The sequence below is a fragment of the Argiope bruennichi genome, chromosome X1, assembly GCF_947563725.1.
Source record: "Argiope bruennichi chromosome X1, qqArgBrue1.1, whole genome shotgun sequence".
Lineage (NCBI taxonomy): Eukaryota > Metazoa > Arthropoda > Arachnida > Araneae > Araneidae > Argiope > Argiope bruennichi.
Genome location: NC_079162.1, coordinates 1,462,682 through 1,482,911, shown reverse-complemented (window position 1 = coordinate 1,482,911; position 20,230 = coordinate 1,462,682). Strand labels below are relative to the sequence as shown.

The 20,230-nt window shown below is 30.3% G+C and overlaps 1 protein-coding gene across 3 annotated transcripts in view; it reads left to right on the top strand.

Annotated features, from left to right (window-relative positions):
- The first annotated feature begins 516 nt into the window (after nt 1-516).
- The window catches only part of LOC129958768 (uncharacterized), a 56,188-nt gene continuing 36,474 nt past the window's right edge, over nt 517-20,230 (top strand). For all 3 annotated transcript variants that reach the window (XR_008783302.1, XM_056071441.1, XM_056071440.1), the window contains exons 1-5: nt 517-582; nt 9,429-9,459; nt 10,588-10,640; nt 12,047-12,112; nt 17,552-17,626. Coding sequence is in view for 2 of the 3 variants with exons in the window: in XM_056071441.1 (XP_055927416.1) it covers nt 9,429-9,459; nt 10,588-10,640; nt 12,047-12,112; nt 17,552-17,626 (225 nt within the window). In the remaining variant the exon portion in view is untranslated. The remainder of the gene's footprint in view (nt 583-9,428; nt 9,460-10,587; nt 10,641-12,046; nt 12,113-17,551; nt 17,627-20,230) is intronic.

The following is a 20,230-nucleotide window of genomic DNA, read 5'->3' as shown; positions in this document are numbered from 1 at the left end:
CTAATACTTGAATGATAAAGACAATTTAATTTTTAACATGTGAAACAATTATAAATGCAATTTTAAAGCTGATAAATTTAAATTACTGTAGCCATTTTAAAATCGTCGAAAGTTGTAATTGTTGGATTTTGTGAGTCAGAAATTATTTACTGTTCAACCGTGTACTATGTCTCCGAAATGAAAGAGAGCAGATGAAAATTTATAAAACATTTATTTTAGCAAACGTTTCTTACTTTGATAACCGAAAAGAAATAGTAGAAAGCAGGTGTTAATCTATTGAATTCATAGACAGATGAATCACAAATTTTGATGATTGTGCAGTTCCATCGAAGACTATGAAAACAAAGCCTTTTCCAAACATATTCTTATCGCCATGTGATCATAGCCAAGGCGATGAAAATTAAATAAAGATGCCCCTACTCATGTTAGGGTTACTCTAATCGAATAAAAAGTTTATACTTTGAAGATTCTCGTTATTGCAAATCGACTTTGTTCGTTTGTGCTCTTACTATAATTCTTTGTGCTATATTAATGCTATTTTTGAATTAATTTGAATTCCATCATTTTTGAAAATTTGTAAAAGTAAGTAAAATTTAACCACCCTTCATTCACAAAATAAGTTTCATCAAGATATGAAATTAGCTATCCATACTCCATATTTATATCTGAATGATAGTTTTGTAGATTTTTGTTACTTTCCATTTCGTAATTCAGAACAACTATGTTTAGCTAAAAGGCTTTTAACTGATTCGAACTTACAATTTTAATTAGTTCATTTTTTCATGTTAATGTAATATTTGAAATGTTGTATTCCTCGATTTCCAGTTTTTATATGATGATGCATGCCATTAAGTGCCAATTGATTAAAAGGATATTTTGCATTTTTTAGCATCGTGCGGAATCGTAGGTTTATAATTTTTATTGATATAACAAACCGCAGTCCGATTCTTATTTATCGGTATTACCGTATAATCGGTTATGTGTTTTGATTTCAAATGGTAATTCCAGTCAAATCAATGCACTACATCCCTCCGGTCAACTTGCTCTTAGATTTCTAGTAAATTAGTGCTCTCTCTTGTAAAATAATTTCCCTTCATTCATATCTGATGGCATATTAAAAAGCTCCTCCGACCTCTGTTTAATGCGAGATCGACACGCGTTTTTGAACTAAAAACAATAAAGCACCGAGAAACTGCACGAAATAAATATTAGTTAAGATATATATGGATATTAACTTATTTGGTGTTTCTTGGTGTTCTTAATTTTTAATAAACTTTATTGAGTCCTTTAGACTACTGCGATTTGCGTATCTGTTTTAAATATTTGTTGATATTTGTGTCTTTTTGCTTATTGGAATTTTCTGCTTTAAAAACAAAAAGGTTTCTTGCATTAATTTTGTTTAAATTTTTTTCCTTAATGTATAAATAGTTCCATTTCGTATAAAAACCGAAAAACTTCAAAGATTCTATATATAGCTCGTTTATTATGTTTTATATATTTATCGTTTATATTATTACTCTTTTATATATATTATTACTCGTTTATATGTTATATATATAATACAGAAAAGCTTCGGATTATCGAAAAGTAATTTAAACTTGACTATGTCAAGAAATTTAAGGCATTTTATTTTATCTGTATCAGTCGATGATTAACATTTCCAATTTCGCGATTTGGCCCCCGAAAAGTAATTTCGTATTTGCCACAATAATTCACTTTTAAATTATAGTATTGAATGATTTATAATTCCAGTATCTTCTTCCCAACGCTTCATTAGTTGTATTCCGCGTCATCAATGTGACGCAACTCTACTTATGCTCTCAATGAGTCTCCTCATTCAAGATTTATTTTGTTGACTGTTTAAATGGAAGTTTATAAATAGTTCTACAGCCATTGATATTCCATTCCTTCTTTTATTAGATTATTTGCAGTTGGAAGGTAATTAGATGCAATGAAAGTTTTAGAATTATTGAATTTAGATTGAGAATTTCAGAATGTAGATGTATTAAATTATTCATTGCTCATTTCATTACTTAAAAATAATAAAATTGTAAAAGTGACAAAACATAATGAACGAGCTAGTGGTCTGAATATCTATATTTATTCGGGATTACTGTAATATATAAAACCTTTTTTTTTTTTTTTTTTACTGAAACCATGTATTTTTTTTATATGAAAGCAGAGCCTTTCGGCATTGAAGTCGTCACTGCAGAATAGTTTTCGTAATTTATGTATTTTAAAGAGTTATTCAACAAAAATTTCTGATTCACCGTAAAATTCTACTTTCAAAATATTTAAATGATATAAATAAAAATATATTTTATTTCTTTCAATAAACTTTATAATTTTTTCATAAATACGTTTAAATTTTACAGTCCTTTTGTATTAAGAAATTATATTCTGCCAAGTATTCTTTACACTTTGACGTTTAAATAGATAAATAAACATTTCTATCTTCTGCTATCAAATTTGACTGATTTATGAAATTTCTATATATCAATTTTAGAACAATCAACATTTTCCTAATCATAGGCCAATCACTGTTGAGAAACACTGGCAGAAGATTAGTGTTTCTTCTTTAAGACGGTCGATGAAGTGGCCTGAAATTGCCAATTTTTATCGAAAAGTGATTTATTTAGTTGATTGGAGTTCAATAATTTTTATTTAAAATATTGGTATCTAAAGTATATTTTGTTAAATATGATTCAAAGGGCAGATGGCCTATGTAAAAATTTAAAATTTGTAATCCATCGAAGCATTTATTGACTCAAGTTGCAAAAATTAGTCGATTTAGACCATTTTGTTAATAGATGTATGCCCCAAATTAGCTGATGGGCGATGATTATTGTTATTATTATTTATACATTGAACTATGCTTACCTTAAATTAAACGGTTTCAATTGAATTAATAATCTAGATGTTGTAAAAGATCATAAAAAAACTTTTCCTCCATTTTTATTTTTTAGAAAATATTATAATTCAAATTTTTTTCACTTCATACAGATATGTGCTGAAAATTGCACTTTTGTATGTTTAATTTGCAATAATTGTGGATTTATTTCTCAATGTGATAGCAACACGTTGATAAAAGCTAATTTTACCCTTAAGAATTTTCCCCTTATTTTTTCCCATTCCCTTTCCAGATTAAGTTTTATTATTATTTCGTGAGAAATATATTAAAAAAATTCGTTGAAAATCGAAACTTAATTTATAAGTTGGTATTTATTTTATTATTTATTAATTTATTGGTATTATTACAAAGATAATCTTTTGAACATTAATTTGATGCAAAAATTTTGTGCTGTAATATTTTCGGACATTATTGCAGAAAAACACTGAAATTGCGCTTAATGTTTAATTAAAATTCTAATTAAAAATTCAAAAATTGCTCCGAGGTTTCCCATTCCCAGCCTTCAAAGCATACACATGCCAAATTTGGTGGCTGTTGGTCGAACGGTCTGACCTGTAGAGCGAGCGCGCGTGCACACACATAGAGCTTTATTATAAGTATATAGATAAGTGTTTGCAAGAAAACTGTTTAGCTTGAAATATCCTTTTATTTGTACAAATTTGTATCACATTTGTATGCAATTTTTTTCTATTCTTACAATTCTGAAATTGCTATTAAAATACAATGAATTGTGTAAGGACTATAATAAATTTTAAAAATTACCGTTATAGCATGTCTTTTTTATTATTGAATAATTGCTAAGTGCTTGCATGGAGACTTTATACTGAAGATACAAAAACTGTTAAAGGAAAATCTTTTTTTTTTCCTTCTTGCAAATAAAGCAATGACATAGCTGTAGGTTCTGGACTAGTATAAAATAAAATTTATAGAAGAAACTATTTTTTATGCAATTAATTAGAGGATATAGTGTTAATTATTTTGTGAAACAAATTTTTTATGAATAAGAATAACGTCTTTTTATTAATAAGCCAGATTAAATGTTCAATGTCAAATCTATTTTCAGAATAATAGTTAATGACCAAGTTTATGATTACCGTTATTATATAGTTTAATGAAAACTCATTTGCCTACCTTTCGTCTTCAAGGCTCTATCCACCTGTATTTTTTGTCTTTTCATTCAGCAAATTTTGAATTAGGTCATCAAATTCGATTCTTCTAGCTACGCTTTTTTCAAACAATGAAGTGGCTAAACCAGAGAACCGCCTCGTTCTCTGTGGATGGGAAACAATTCTTAGTTTGAGGTTCGAAAAACTCCTCCAACAGAATGTTAAATTGAGAAAAATCTCAATAATACTAAATTGAGATCGAAACAAAGTCGAAAATTTCATATTCACCTGCAAACAAAGTCGCGTTAATACAAAACCGACAATTTTTGACTTTTTTCCCCACAACTAATTATGTTTTGTACTCGAAAGGATCATTTAAGATACCATGCTAGAACTCATTATAATCAGAGTAATTATGCAACTTAAACTTTCTATTTTTTAAAAAAAATTTTTTTTGAAAATCGGATATGTACGTACATTAAAAAGCCTGTTACGTAAAGGCAACTCAAACATTCTCAGTCAACATCCATTTTCACTGCACTAAAGTTAATTTATAATCTTGATAGTTAAAAGCAAGCGCATATAATATTGCAAAAAATTACAGCAAATTTTTTTTCAAAATAAATAAATAAATCACTTTACGATTTAAAAGAAAAAAATATTTTTATATAAAGCTTTGCAGTGAGCCCTTACGTCAAAGGAAATATGCGTCTGCGCAACACTTTTGTACTAAAGGCTGAAAAATAACTCTTCATTTGCACCTCTGTCAGTGCAAAAAGTTCAAAATACCCCGAAGTGCATTGCGGCGTTTCCTTTTTAAATCTGTGCAGGAATTAAATTCGATTTTACTAAGGACCAACACTTGCACACTTGTGAAAATTCCCAATAGTTTGGAAGATATCGACCATAACAACTACTCTGGTAAAATTTTCAAGTTTACAAAACTAGTTTATCTAATGCAGGGATTAACTCCAGTAAGAGTTACGCGTTGTTTCGGTGTATTCGTCTAAAAAGTGCAATCGAATGAAATAGAATAATTAAGAGAATTTTTGTGTTATTTTAAAATTAAAAATAAAACAATAATTCTAATAATTTTTAAATCGCTCTCTAAAATATTTTAGTTTAATTATTGATAATGAATTCAGAGGAATTTTAGAATTTCCTGAAATATTTTTGTTCTTTGATTGCCATTTGAATGCATTTTTTTACCAAGTCCTTACACAAAATCATCGAGCTTTAACACGTGGAATTCTCCGAGCAATGCTTGGTACATGTTGGTTTATATGCATTTCAAACGATGTTTTCATTTTCAAAAACAAAAAAGGAAAATATTGTTATGGCGAAAATATCGACTTCCATATTTCGATAAGTATACGACGTTTATATCATTCTCCCTCCCCCACACGAGCTCAAAAATTGCATTTTTTAATTATGTGTATGAAAATGAACCGATGTATTTTCAGTTATACTAATGAAATTCGATATGCTGTTTATACAAAGTGCGTCTAAGAGAAGTCGTGTGTATGCGAACGTAATTCAAAGACGCATCTCTCTGTATAAGTGAAATTTGTTATACAATTTCATCATAAAAGTGAGATCTATGCTTAAGAATTACAAATTTTTAATTCTGAAGTGTTCCTACTTAAAATGACTCAGAGAATTGCACTGAAAAGGATGATACTCGGATTTTCCATATTATATTACATAGTAAAAATGTATTAGTAGCAGCATTATACACGAATAATATTGGGAAGTAATGAAATATTTTTAAGCTGATAGTTGATTTGCAGGCTTTATTACTCCCCCCCCCCCCCACCCTGCGTCCCGTCCTCCGCTGATACCACTGAGAAAATTCACTCTTTGTAAAGTGTTATTTTGTGTAAGTAAGCTAAAGTATCGAAGGATGGTTGTTTTGCCCTTTCAAAAAGGGCTTCGAAACTGAGCATTCTAATACCTTTAACCCTTTGCATTCGGTGAGATAATTTGATGCATAATTATTCATTTAATTCATGGATCTGTTTATTAGACCAAAAAATAAATACATACAAATGTTTTATTGTAGATTTAATTTTTAGGGAAACTCATCTTTTTAACATTCTGTAGGTATTTATAACAATTGTAATTAAATAAAATGTCAATGATGCGCCATCTTGAATGAGGACTGAGAGAAGACATTTGAATGCAAACGGTTAAATGTCGTCGTATTTTATTAATTCAATATTTTTTGGCCGTTATTCTTTCTGCGAATTTCCTGATATATATAAAAAAAATCGATGTTCTCAAAATGCAACGGCTGATTGAATCAAGGATTGAATTAGCCGAAAATCAAAGGAATTTTCAGTGGTTCGAAATTTAAGGATTTTTTTGACAATAAAATTGAAGTTCTCCTTTGAAGTGATTGCTTTTTCCGTTTTATGATAAAAATAATATTATACGAAATTGAAGATATTCCCAAAAATTTGATCATCAATGTAAACTGTTTTCTACACGTTCAAGGACAATAGGTTTTGCACATCACTTATATTAACAGATCGTTTACGAAAACGAGTTAACACGTTCTCTTTCAAAAGAAAGGATCACGCATCTTTTAATGGAAAACTCGTATTAGAAGGCATAAAAATGACGCATTATATTGCATTTTACAAATACTTCACGATTCATAGAATCAGGTTCTTAGGACGCAAAATAAATCGGAGGACATGAAGCGGTAAATCTATTTGCCGTTCCTTACATTGCTTCAATATCGTTTAGATAATAATGACGCATTTGTCGAATTCGACAATACTTAAGATGGGAAAAAATTTCAGAACTTTAATATATTATAACAATTTTTTCAAAACTTTGATATTGGAAATTTTATTATTTTTATTACAATCAAGAATTAAATAGAAAATTTTTTTAAAAAAATCTGAATGTTTATACGTGAAACGTAATTTCGTGTATAAGTAGAAAAACTGCTTTTCCTTCTAAATTAACGAAAACTACCCACAATCAATTTTTTAAATTATATATAATATCACGAAATTCGTAAATGTTGGATATATACGACTTAATTTGAAAAAAGTGTGCAACATGCCTCCCCCCCCCCAAAAAAAAAAAAAATTCCTAGTTTGTAAGTTAAAGAATTCCTCTTTATACAGAATTCTGAAGAGTGAAAAATTGTAAAGGATAAGATTCAAAATTGACGAAAGACAGAATTTTTCCCTTGTACCGTGATTCACAGATCACTAGAACATCTCGCTGTCATTAAGGTATCGAGAACGAGCACACAAATTCTGCAGAATAAAATCGCAATGATAAGTTTTCAATTGTTAAATCTTCTAGGAAGTATATTATTTCGCCAAAAATTCAAACTGGTTCTGAATTTTCGACTTGGCTGTATCTTTTGCAATCCGACTTGCCACATGTTTGCAACAAATGTTATAGCTTTTAACTAGCCAGTACCCCAACAAGTCATTTACATGTGTAAGCAACCACAATTTACAAAAACAAGCTGTATTGGAATAATTTTAAAATATAGCTTGAGATTAAATGCAAAAGGTGGTTGCTACGCTGCGAGGGAGGGGCCTCTTTCTAACTGAATTGTAATAGAAAAAAATGACAGGTAAATGATGCAATCCATGTTTAACCGAACATACATGTACAAGAGCATTTCAAAATCGATAAATAATGGCATTACAGCATGTCTTTTACAATGGCAAGTAGGAAAGCAGTCTCCGGAGTGTTCAAAGACTTGAAACTGTCTAGGTTTCAAATTTTTTATAGAGATTAATTGTTGTTGCGACATTGGAAATTTTCATTGTATTAAAATATGCGTTGTACATTTTATCCTTTCATGTTCAATAGCAAAAATGATGTGCTTCTTCAAGTATGACCTGCCTTTTAAATTTGCTAACAACTTTATGGAGGACCTTTTTGAAATAGATTCTATGTGAATACGAACATATTTGAACTCAATGTATAGGCCATTTTAGAGAACCGAGATTTTACAATACCATCTTCATGTAAACATATTTGCTCATTTAAATTCATACATTTACGTATTCAAACGATTCGAAATTGACAGTTATAGAAAAAAATATTAGGACCTCAACTATACCGAAATAAACCTATTTATTTTAGTGAAGTTCATTTTTACTTTCTCGCATGTGAAATATACAATTTTTGAAAATACTGTAATCATTACAAATATTCGAACTCAATATTCAGACTTGCAAGAATTGAGAAAGGGCATATTTGAATTGTCCTTAATTTGAAATTGTAAAATATATCTATACAAGTACCGGTAAACACTATAATTCAAAATGAATGAGCTATATGGATGAAATTTGTGATGAAAAGCATTCGGTGAAGATGAATATCATCATTGAATGTTCGTCACATTTGTAGATTTCTGAAAAATTTATAATGAAATTCATTCAAAGTCTGTTTGACCAGCTGTCCGATTGCAAATGAATGTGATATTTAGGAAAGGGTAAAGAGCTAGATAGATAAAATTTGGTATCCAAGTTAAATATAAAATGTTGGGAGGTATAAAACTTTGAAAGAAATCCATCCATCTTTCTTTTCATTCGTCTGTATGCTAACGCAATTACTTAAAGGAAATTTGTGTGATCGTGCGACTACAATTTTAGCTCTGTGCCAAGTTTTGGTTTCAATCGGTTCGGAAACATTCAGCTTTCTGGCACTTGTATTGTATTGCTAATGATTAATCGTCACTAAAATGTCCAGTCATCGCATTCTAGATGCAAGCCAAATGTCAGTACTCTGAAATTATTTTTTCGCCATTTAATTATTACACAAGTACCGATACTCTAGCACGAAGCTCACAACTGACGTATATGGGATTCAATATTTGAGCACTCGCCCTTTCTTTTACGCCCTTTCACAGGGTATGCGTTATGATAGGCATAATATCTTCTTTAGGGAGTATGCGAGAAGGTTTCGAGGAGATCACTGCCCTGGTTATCCGTGATAGAATTTTATTTTAATATCTGAAACACGAATTCCTAATGAATAAGCCAGACTAAATGCCTCAACTGAATTGAAAGTTAGGTGAAGTAGAAATTACTAAAGAAATATTTGCAGGTATGCTTTAATGTAAAACAAATTTTTATTCCTTCAGTTGAATTAATTTAAAATATTTTTCGTTCAAATATTTGAAAGCAAAATCTAAATATTTCTGGTTCAGAGACTGGTGAATTGTGCTTATGAAATTCGAAAACGTTTATCGGGCACAAAATTTGGCAGGAAAAAAAAGTGTAATGCAAATTTTGAATGCAAAATATCATTATAATTATTCTTCTCCATTTCTGTTTATCATAAATTTAGTTTCTAATAAACTAAGATATTTCGAACTTAATGTATCTGAATATATATTTATTCCTTAAACAAAATATTTTGTCTTTCAGATGAGTTCCGACAAAAATGATGGAAATGGACGTAAGTCACCTTCATTTCTTTCAATTTCACTTCTCATTTTTTTAAATATTTTTGCATGATTGTTTTTCACTTCTGAAAGTTGTCTTGCGTTATTATATATAATTATCTACCACAGTTTTTTTTTCTTGTCTTACGCTGTGAAATCTTTCCACAAATTTATTTAAATTCTATTGACGATCTGTTATATCGGTTTAGCAAAAATAAGTATTGATGCGTTATCAAAATCTGAACAATGAAATGTCTTGAAGCAAGTTCTGTCTGCGTAGCTTTGAAAAAGAAAAAACTATCATTAATTTTTAAGTTTTTGGAGGATAAAATCTTCTAATAAAAACAATACTTAAAAAAATAAAAACCCTCATCAAAACCTCATCAAAAATAAAAACGTCACATCATGAAAGATAAAATTAAATGAATTTTCACCTTTTCTCAATCCTGTGATTCCTAGATTTTCTTGAGGTGTCTGTAATTGATAACAATCAAAATCGTTCGAAGCGGTTTTCTCTCCTAAGGGATAAAAAGAAGTCCAAAAAAATTGCCATCTGAAATTGTTTAATATGACGAAATGATAGCTCTAATTTGAATCATCGTTCACTCTTCAATAATAAGTTGTAAGGAGATGAAAATTCAACCACGCTCCTCCTATGAACAGGATGGCCCATTCAGGAGATCGGGCGATATTTTCACCCTTTACTAGCTTTTGTGTGGATTTAAACAAGGGTTTTAAATTACTCTCGGATGAGCGGAGCACCTCTGTGTATCAGGGATCGCACGGGAATGGCATCGGGTTTAAGTGTTCTCTTTTGGGAGCGGTTGCTCCATAGGGTTTCAACAGTCAAAAGTTTGGCTTTATCACCGATGGCTAGTTTCAGACCTTGCACACATCTTGGTAGACTCGGTTCATATGGGCTTTCACTAAGAAATCGTTAATTAAATGAATCGAACCATTAGTGGCGTCGCACCATAATGAGAAAGTGAATCGAGTGTGGCATGAGAACCTTTCCATCTGATTCGAGATAAACAATAGTAAACTGAAGAATAAAAGAACTTTTGATTTAGTAATTTAACAGACACGATTAAAAATTTGTGTTAATATTTCTGGCATTCCTTATAGAATTCTTGTCTTTGCAGAGGGGGACAGAAGAGAATCTTCCGAAGAAGATCCACAACGGTCCAGACATGCGGTAAGTCGAAGCCAATTTTATTATGCTTATTCCCTTCTCCACTTGAACCCTTTAAAGGGCCATTTTTTTCTAGTCATATTATGTTAAAATATTTTTAGGCTTGAAATTAGAATAAGGAAAGGGATTCATTTAGCTTATTAGATAAATTTAATTTCATTAATTAATTTGGTTCATTAATAAAGTAACAAATAAAGGCGCACCATTTTGTCTGAGATAAAGAACTGAAGCATCTAAAATTCTGTCCTACTAAAAAAATGTGTCAGAACTTCCAACCTACATAATTTCATACAAAGATTGATAAATTTGGTGGGAAGCTTACTTTCCATGGCCCTAGAAAGGGTTAAGAGAACTCGTTAAAAATATTTGCAATTCATGATAGTCGGGACAGATCATCAGATTTATATATGAATTTATAATCGGGTTATATATTATCAGATTGATATACTTATATATACACTTATAGCTTTGCAGTAAACTGATTCAATTGAATACATGCTTTTCAGTATTAACAAATAACAAGAAGAAATGTCTTGAATCGCATTTCAGAAACCATTTAAAGGCCTAAAAAAGTCAGTAATCTGGGCGAATAAGCTAGTTGCTGAATGAAGTTTTATGAATGCTTACAAAAATGGTCCATAGAAACCAAATTTTAACACTATTCTGTTCACATGTCTAATTGGGATTCTTTTGTTTGACTTCGGTAGATCGTTTTGGTTATGTTTAGATCAGATAGTTTTTTTGGAGGTCACCAACGTAGTGTCACCGGATTGTACAGTGTGACCTATTTTAATTTTCAAGAAATTTTGATGGTTTCTTGCTGATCGATTTTAAATATTCGCAACACATCCGATTGGTTAATTTTTTTTTTCCTTTGCTTAACTAAATGCCTTAATTTCCAAAATTGAAAAACAAATTCTTTCAAACTTTAATTTATGTCACAATGTATCTTTCCAAAACATCTAGTGTGCCAAAATAATATTTGAGTCCTTTCCTTGAATGTTTTGTGGCCTATAATTTAAGTATGAAATCGCTTGAAAATCTTTTTCTTCAACTTTTTCAGTTTAATAAATCTTGCAATTCTAAACTTTATTAGCCATGAATTTAGGATGAATTCCCTTCAATAACAAATACAAGTTGGACGCTTTTAATTTTTCAATTCATGTAGTTGATCCTTTATTTCCCTTTGTCTTTATACCTGAATTTTGGTAAGCATCCTGTCATTTAAAAACCATAGAGAAGCAATTTTTTGAACTAATTACCAGTTCAAAAAAACAATTACCATTTTTTTAAATCGATCACCAATCGATTAACATTTAATCAGATTGTAGTTTTCTTCGTGTGTTGTTGTGATTTGCTTAATTCGAATGTTTAAAACTGTAATAATATATTTATCTTTTTATTTTCAGCCTTATGACATCAGGCGATTTTTGAGGAGGCGAACGGGCACAGGTGGTCGACCAAGACCAGCCCGGGTATGTTTCTTGCTCTCGTACTTTTTATTCTTGATCCTATAAACGGACATAAAAATACTAAAGCTGATTTCTCTACATGAATAGCTTTGTCATTTTCCTGTTGAAAGTGCTGGAAGAAGTTTTACAATACCAGAAAATTAAGTAAAATTTGGCACTCTAAAATTTGCTTTCTTTGTATGCATCAGCTCGAATTAAAATTGTTCACAAGAAGTTCATGATCATAAAAATATTGCAGCCTAGTATTTTACTAAGGCTGTAAATTATGACTCAAAATAATGTGTTAATTTAACTATAAAGTAAAACAACCTCATATTGAAAAAACTCGAATTAATTAATCTTGAATAAATTAAAATTTACAATAATTGGCAAGAATGAAAGTGTGTAAGTATGGAACATTATCTTGTATGGATTAAAAGTTACTGTAGTGCTATTTTAAATTTCGTACCGTGTCTCTGGATTTAATGCTTACATATTTTACTGCATCTTTCGGGAACTTTATGGGGAATAATTTAAGTGTTAGAAGACATCTACACAAACTGCATAAAGATATAAACATTGAGAATCTTAAAAAGTAATTCTGCTATGATTTCATTAAATCTCTAAATTCGTAATTTCTCTTAATTCTCACCATGATGGAAGAATATATAGTGGTATATAGTCCAATATATAGTGGCCAATAAAAAAAATAATGGGACACATCTGTAACTTTGCTCTTTATTATCGCATCTTCATAAAACTGGTTTCGATGAAATTGGCCCAAGTTGACAAATTTGTTTGGATTGACACATTGACTAATTAAAATGGTTAATATCTCGAAATTTTCCCATTGCGCCTACCAATCATTTTAACTCAATCAATAACTTGTCACGAAGTTTGTCACCACAGATTCTCACCAGCATCTGCTGAAACTTTCTGGAGTTACGAAGTTTCGAAAAATGACACGTCTAATTTAAAATGAATAAAAAAAAAAAATATCGCATATACCTTGAAAATTATTTCTGATTTTTTTTATGGATGGGTGGCTCATTTAAAGAGCATAATTTTATTCATTAATGAGTGAATAAAATTTACAAATTAAAAAAAATTACTATTTTTTAAAAAATTTTAAACACTATTGTGGTAAATTTTCTGACGTTACAATTCATTTTATGGGAAAGCAAAGCTGGAATATTTAAACATCGAATTCCTAAAATTACATGCATATCTGTAAAAGTTTTTGAAACATTTTCAAAAAATGCAACTGCAAACTTCCCATCGTTGATTGGTAACAACAATGTGACATGCTGCTTGTTGTAGGGCTGTTATTTCTAATTTTCTATAGATCTGCATATCATAATGGGGAATTTTACGTATTATAAAATCACTAGATAATTTCCAAATCGGATGATTTTATCCAAAACATTTTATTTATCGGATTATATTTTATCGAATCATTCATATTTAATTTTTCTAAATATTGATAATCAATAAATAATTGGGCAAGTAATGTAAATTTAAGAATTTTTATGTAGAATTTAAGCATTAATCATATAATCTATATACTTCCGATTTCAGTTAACATAAGGATTTGAAATAGGGCCGATAAAAGTTGTCTTGTTTATAAAAAGCCCTCAAAGATTGTTACAAGTTTCTGTTTTCCAAATAGTAAAGTAATACTAACCGTAAATGAAAGAGAATGCCGTTTTATGATTAAGGTACTCTATTGATTGTAATCACAATCTTATCAGAATTTAAAGTTGATTATATAATTTTTTCGGAAATACGCAAATTAAGAAAGTTTAACTTCAAGGAATTAAATCATTAAATCTAAGTGAAATGGTAGTCAAACAATTATCACAAAGATTGAAATAAAAGAATTTTTATCTTTACTTTTTTCCGTCGCAGTAACAAGACCGCGTGCTTTCGACTGATAACCACATTTTTAAACAGTTTCGTTTTATAAATTTGGAATATAGATAAACAAGTAAAGATTCTCATGCAAATTATAAGTGGAGTCCATTAAACCGGTTTTAGAATTTTCCTCTAATCCGACTCGGACGTGGATTTTTTTTCCTCTTTCAAATGCATTAGTTTTTGTATTCCTCTCAAGGCTGAATCAGCGATCTATTAATGAATCTATCATTTTATATAGCTAAAAATCTGCACCCTTATTCTTTTACGTTAATTTAATGTGTGATTAGAAAGAGTAATGCAAATATCATTCTCGTGTAAACTAGACATTCAATACCTTGTTTTAACACATCTCATTGCGTAACGATGATTAAAATAAATTTTTTAAAAAGGACGAAAATTATACAGCCGTAAAAGAAGTATATATTTTTTCTTAAAATCTGATAATTCGTAGTTTATATATCATACAGTTCTGCTATTTGAGTACCCGCACTTCTTTCTGTGGGTTTTGGTTCCAGTAATAGAATTCAAACTGGGAGATGCAATATAACAAAGCCCGTATGCAAATTAATAGTTAATTTGTTTCTTTTTTTTTCCTTTAATGCTTTCTACAAGTGATTACCTTCCGTGGCCGTATTCAAATTGTGACTATATTGCAGATGAATATTCTTATTGAAAATATTCAAAAATTGATATTTTAGTTACTTTATGAAGTAAAAATGAATTTCTTATTGCTTTTAGACATTAACTCTTGGATTAGAAAATCGACACAGGAGTACCATTTTAGTGCCAAAACTGCATGCCAAATTTCATGCGTCTCGATTGTTGCATTTCTGAGCAATCTCATTTGAACGCTCGGGAATTGACAGACAGGTAGTCAACCATTGGCCAATGAATTGACCCAAAATTTGAAACAGATCTTTAAGTTTTATGATAAAACCATATATCAGATGTCATATATAAGACATAATACTAATTTTCACAACTCTAACCAGTACTATTTTTGAATTTCCGTTTTCACAGACAAGCGGATATAGTTCCAAATAAGTTTTTTGCTTCTTGGAATTCCAAAACATGAAGATTCTCTTAATTCACGGAGACAAATTATTAGCCCATTACAATGCATAGTGTTGTATATTTCGCATACGACAAAATAAGAATTTAATTCTAGCGAATAAAAAAAATTATATATAAAATTTCAGTGAATGGCTTCAGCGCCATAAATATCTTCCGTATGCGTTTTTTAAAACCGGAAGTCAATTTCCTTTTGTGAATCAACCTTTATTCCAACCTCAATACCTAAGGTATTCTGTAATTTCAAATCCTAAACTTGCTTATTCTATTGATCTTATAAACATATTGTTGAAATCAATTGAAAATCAAAAGTACTTCTTATCTTAATGAATTTTCTATCTGATTCACAATCGCTCATACCTGAAAACAAAATATCTTCTTTTAAATAAAGGCTGATAAATTCATTGGCGTAAAATGCCATTATGCGAATTATTTTTCTACCAATGAAGTAAAATTTCACTTGAAAAATTTCACCTGCTTTAACCCTAGAAAATCCATGTTTTTCACATGGCAAGTTGTATGTTGCATGCTCACGAGTCGGACGGCCACAAAATTTATTTTTTTAGCTGAAGATGGGGAAAAATAAATACTGTTTATCTTAAGACACTCGGAAAATAAAGTTTAAAAAATGGAATAAATATTATTTATACTTCACCTTTATATATCATTCAATTTCTATAAATCACTGTCGAAAAGAAAAGAAATATCATTATTTCTATCTTTCCTAATCAAATAAGATAGTGATTCAAACGATTTCAAAATTATTTCTTCTGCGGCAGGAACACACCGGGTACTAGCTAGTTCACAATTAAAATTTCTGAGTGTCATTAAAATGTCTAAAATTGAAGCGAATTCAAAAAATATTTTGAAAACTTATGTTTAATTTATGCTTAAGCTTTGAAAACTATGCTTAAATTTCCAATTGCAACTTTCTATATTATTTGAAAATGAATATCCATGTTAAAGATCTGACTTATCTGAATTTGTTCAATTTTTTGGAATATCGATGGAATAAAACCGAAGAATGCATTTTTTGCTTTTTGTAAATGTACAAAAATTATATCTACATGGTCCAGTCACATTAATGATTCGCAAGACAGCTGCGAAACGTGCAGAAAGTCACTTAGATTCCTCAAGGTGTTCACTGAGATGTTGAACCATGCCAGTTCCAGTGCCGTGGCCAGCTGCTCTAGGTTACGCGGTGAGGATCCATGGAGCGAACAAGCCTATCGCGATGATACCACAGATACTCGATTGGGTTCAAGTCCGGGGAATTTGCTGGCCAAGGGAGTACGGTAAACTCGTCCCGGTGCTCTTCGAACCACGCACGTAATCTGTGAGCTTTATAACTCGTCGCATTGTGCTGCTGGTTAGATTCGCAATTTTGTGAAAATGTGATTCTGAATAAAAATGAGATTATTTTTTGCGACCGTATCCATTCTATTCATCTAATGAAATGGTATTTAGTGTCGTTTATCAAAATTCAATTCAATTTTAAATTCAGCTGCATCTTGAGCTTTAAGTTTAAATGCATCTTAAGGTTAAATGGAAAGATTGCTGAATATTGCTGTTTGGATTACCACGGCACAATAAAAAGAATGAAAAAGTTTTAAAACTTTCGAAAGAGGAGTAAAAGAAAACGGAAGTACCTTTTTTTTCTCTCAAATATTCACTTTTACTGCCACAATAAATATTTATTATATAATAATTTTGCCACAATAAATCGCGAAAGAACCGGATTTAATGAGTTTTGAAATCCGATTTTCAAATACATTTTTCAGGCATTTATTGCTGACGACTGTTTGCTGAGGTTATAAGCTAAAATCTGAAACGTTTCTGAAAATTAAAGGCGACGCATATTTAAATTCTTGTTTAGAAAATCATGTATACTAATCTAAGTATCAACATCAAAAGTTTGTTCTCCCTCAGTCAGTCCGAGTTGCCAAGTTTCTTCAAATTTTGTAAAATTAAATTATTAAGAATGCAACTTTTATAATGTGTATACAGGCAACGTTTACCAATTTGAAATGGTAAATGAAAGAAATATTTTCTTTCTCAGGAAAAAGGTTATGCAAACGCTTTACGCTTTTTGTGTAAACAGCGAAATATTTAGTGACACATAAATCAATGCAATGCATAAGGGGCAATAATTATTGCCACTGAATGAAAAGGTCAAATCCTTTCAGTAATATTTTGTGTTCCATACTTGATGAGAATGGCACTGCTGTACTTTGTTTTACGATTAATTATGTAATATAGAAGCAATGGATTTAATAGTATGAATTTTTATAAATTTCAAAATAAAAATTGGATATCCCGAATTTTTTGGGGAATCTTGAGCAAAATAATAAAAAAAAATAACAAATGGGATAACCGAAATTGGAAAGAAAGTGGGATACGGATTTTCATGTACCCACTTCATGGTGGATTAAAAAATTGAGGAAATTATCACTAAATGGCATATTATTCTTACAGGGAGCACAAAGAGAGGCTCCACCAATTGGATTTGAGGAGCAGAGAAGAACCACACGTGAGGAGGTTCGAGCTGAGGTAAGACTTTCCGCCTTCTCCTAAGTAACCATGCTAGATCTTTTGCTTTTCAGTTTCTGCATATTGCTATTTCGTCCTTTGTTTTTCATTAATTCATGAGAATGTCTCTTACTGCATTACTTCTTGGGACCAGAATATATCGATGTTTCTTTTTCTAAGTGAATTTTAATTCGTACTTTACATTCATGGCTATTTTTTAAAATATTTATTGCACAATCGTGGGCGGAAAAAAAGAGCCATAGAACTTTATCTGTAGAACATCGTATGTGAAAACTAAAAATATTGTTTTAAAGTGAATAAAAATATATACTAAAAGACAACGCGTTCTAAGATACTCGTAGAAGATCGTCAGCAGAGTTCGTATAACTCTAATTCTTTGACTACACACTTATTTGAAGCGCATTTAATTATTTGAACACGTGAAGGCAGTGGCTTTTACGTAAGGATTCGTTTTTTTTTTTTCTTATTCAGAATATATACTTATGCTTGATACTGAGTTGACTTAAGCTAATTAGAATTATAGAAAGAAAAAAAAAAAAATACGGAACATTCTGATACGTCAAATGTACCCAAAGGGTTAAACCCTTAAGCGTCGTTATGAATAAATTCCCAGTGAGTATCTATTTTAGTTAATATACTTTGATTAAAAAGGGAGGTATTGAATATTTTTCGTTAAGGAATATTTTCCATATTTATAAGGGCAAAGTTTAGCATTCTCCTGACCTCGGGTCTTTTCCTTGTGACACTTCAAAAGTATCTGTAATGTTGCAATTTACATGTTGAAATCAATTCCTACAGAATGCATGACAATAGAATGAGAATATTACCTATGAACATTGCTGAGAGAAGTTGGATTCTTTTTCCCAAAGAATTATTAAAGAGTACTGAAAATGTTGTTTAAATCACACCGAGTCCGAGTCACCATTACGCTCAAAATAGTAAAATGTAAAGTATCATTCATGAGTGAAGTAATTGAGAAATAGAGGGGAAAAAATTCTTTTTGAGCTGTAATTTTGTATTTCTTTATCGTATGTGCTATTCCTAACCTCAATGCTTACCACTCAAAAACAGACGTTAAACAATTAACTTCTTGATTTTATGAGTAGAAAAAAAATTAGAGCATTTCATTCGACGATAAATAGAAAATCGGTATTCTTCTATGCTTTGACGACCATTTTGTGTAGAACACTGCTTCTTAATTGCAAAAGATTTCAGTACATGAAGACCTTTATGCATTATATAAGCATGCTATAAACACGGAATTCAAATTGCATAACATCACCCAGTTGTATATGTGTGTTTTAATGCATCAGTCCACTTGGATTAGCTTAATCTTTTTATTCTTGATTAACAAATGATGAATTTTACAAATGAGAATCTGATAATAAAGAAGGAATTTATATTACATGAAGATGGACAGTTGATATTGTTTAAAGGACCTTTCCCACCTATGTGTGGTACACAGGCATTTGCAGAGGAATTCTTCTTCGCAAGAATTCCAGTTTCGGCCCTTTTTCAGAGTTTCACGTCTTCTCGATTTCCGGTCGCACCTTTCTCGGCGGACGTCAGTTCTCTCCCCCTGTCCAGTGAACTCTGAACTCTGCCCTCCGACTGCTAGCTATCACCGGAAGAACGCAGAGCGCCCTCTCGTGGAGTTAATATACCACATATATACATCTTTAATTTACATCAATGTGTAGTTAAGATAGCGATTCATCACTTATTTTGCTGCTTCTAATAAATGAATAGAAATTTGAACGCAGGAAATAATAAGTATAAATATATTAGTATAGGTATAATATTACGATGTATATTTACGAGGATAATTATTTCAGAGAAAGTCCTTTCAGAAGTAACTAGCTTTAAGGATTTTTCCATTATTAAATAGAAACTTTTTGATTAAATTAACTAGGCATTGAAATGTAGCATTCATCAAGCAAATGTATAAATGGAGTAACAAAATCAGTAAAACATATAAATCGTAATAATACGACCAAATGCAAGTTATCAAAAACATAATAATTTATACTTAAAAGTCTAAAAATAAATGTTGCTTTAATTTTTATATTCGCTCTTAAAAGTCCGTAATTTTTCAAAAGATACAAGAACAAATTTATAAATCGGTATTAATTATATAACTGAGATAAAACAAATTAAACGCAAGTATTTAAAGTCATTTTTAATCCTGCCTGCTCTGTAAACATTAAATCTTTAAAAAAAGTAATAACACACACTCAAACATTCGAATGAAATTCATTTTTATCTTGTAATAAAACATTTGTTTACCAAAAGAAATTCTAACAAAGGTTTGTTTTCCAAGAAGTTTATTTTGACATTCAAGTACACTTTTATTTTATTTTTATTTGATCTGTTCCATCATTTATTTAAATATTAAGTAAAAAGTGATTTCACTCATAAAAGGGAACGCCAATAAATATTTCGCAAATTATTTGGAGTTCTTCGTTTTTGCACGTGCTAGGAATTCGTATCGGACTTGTGCATCTAAAAAATACGAAATAGCCAATCGAATGCCTGAATTTTTCTATTCTATTTACGATTATATACAATATTATAATAATCGGAAATACGGCAGTTTCATTTCAT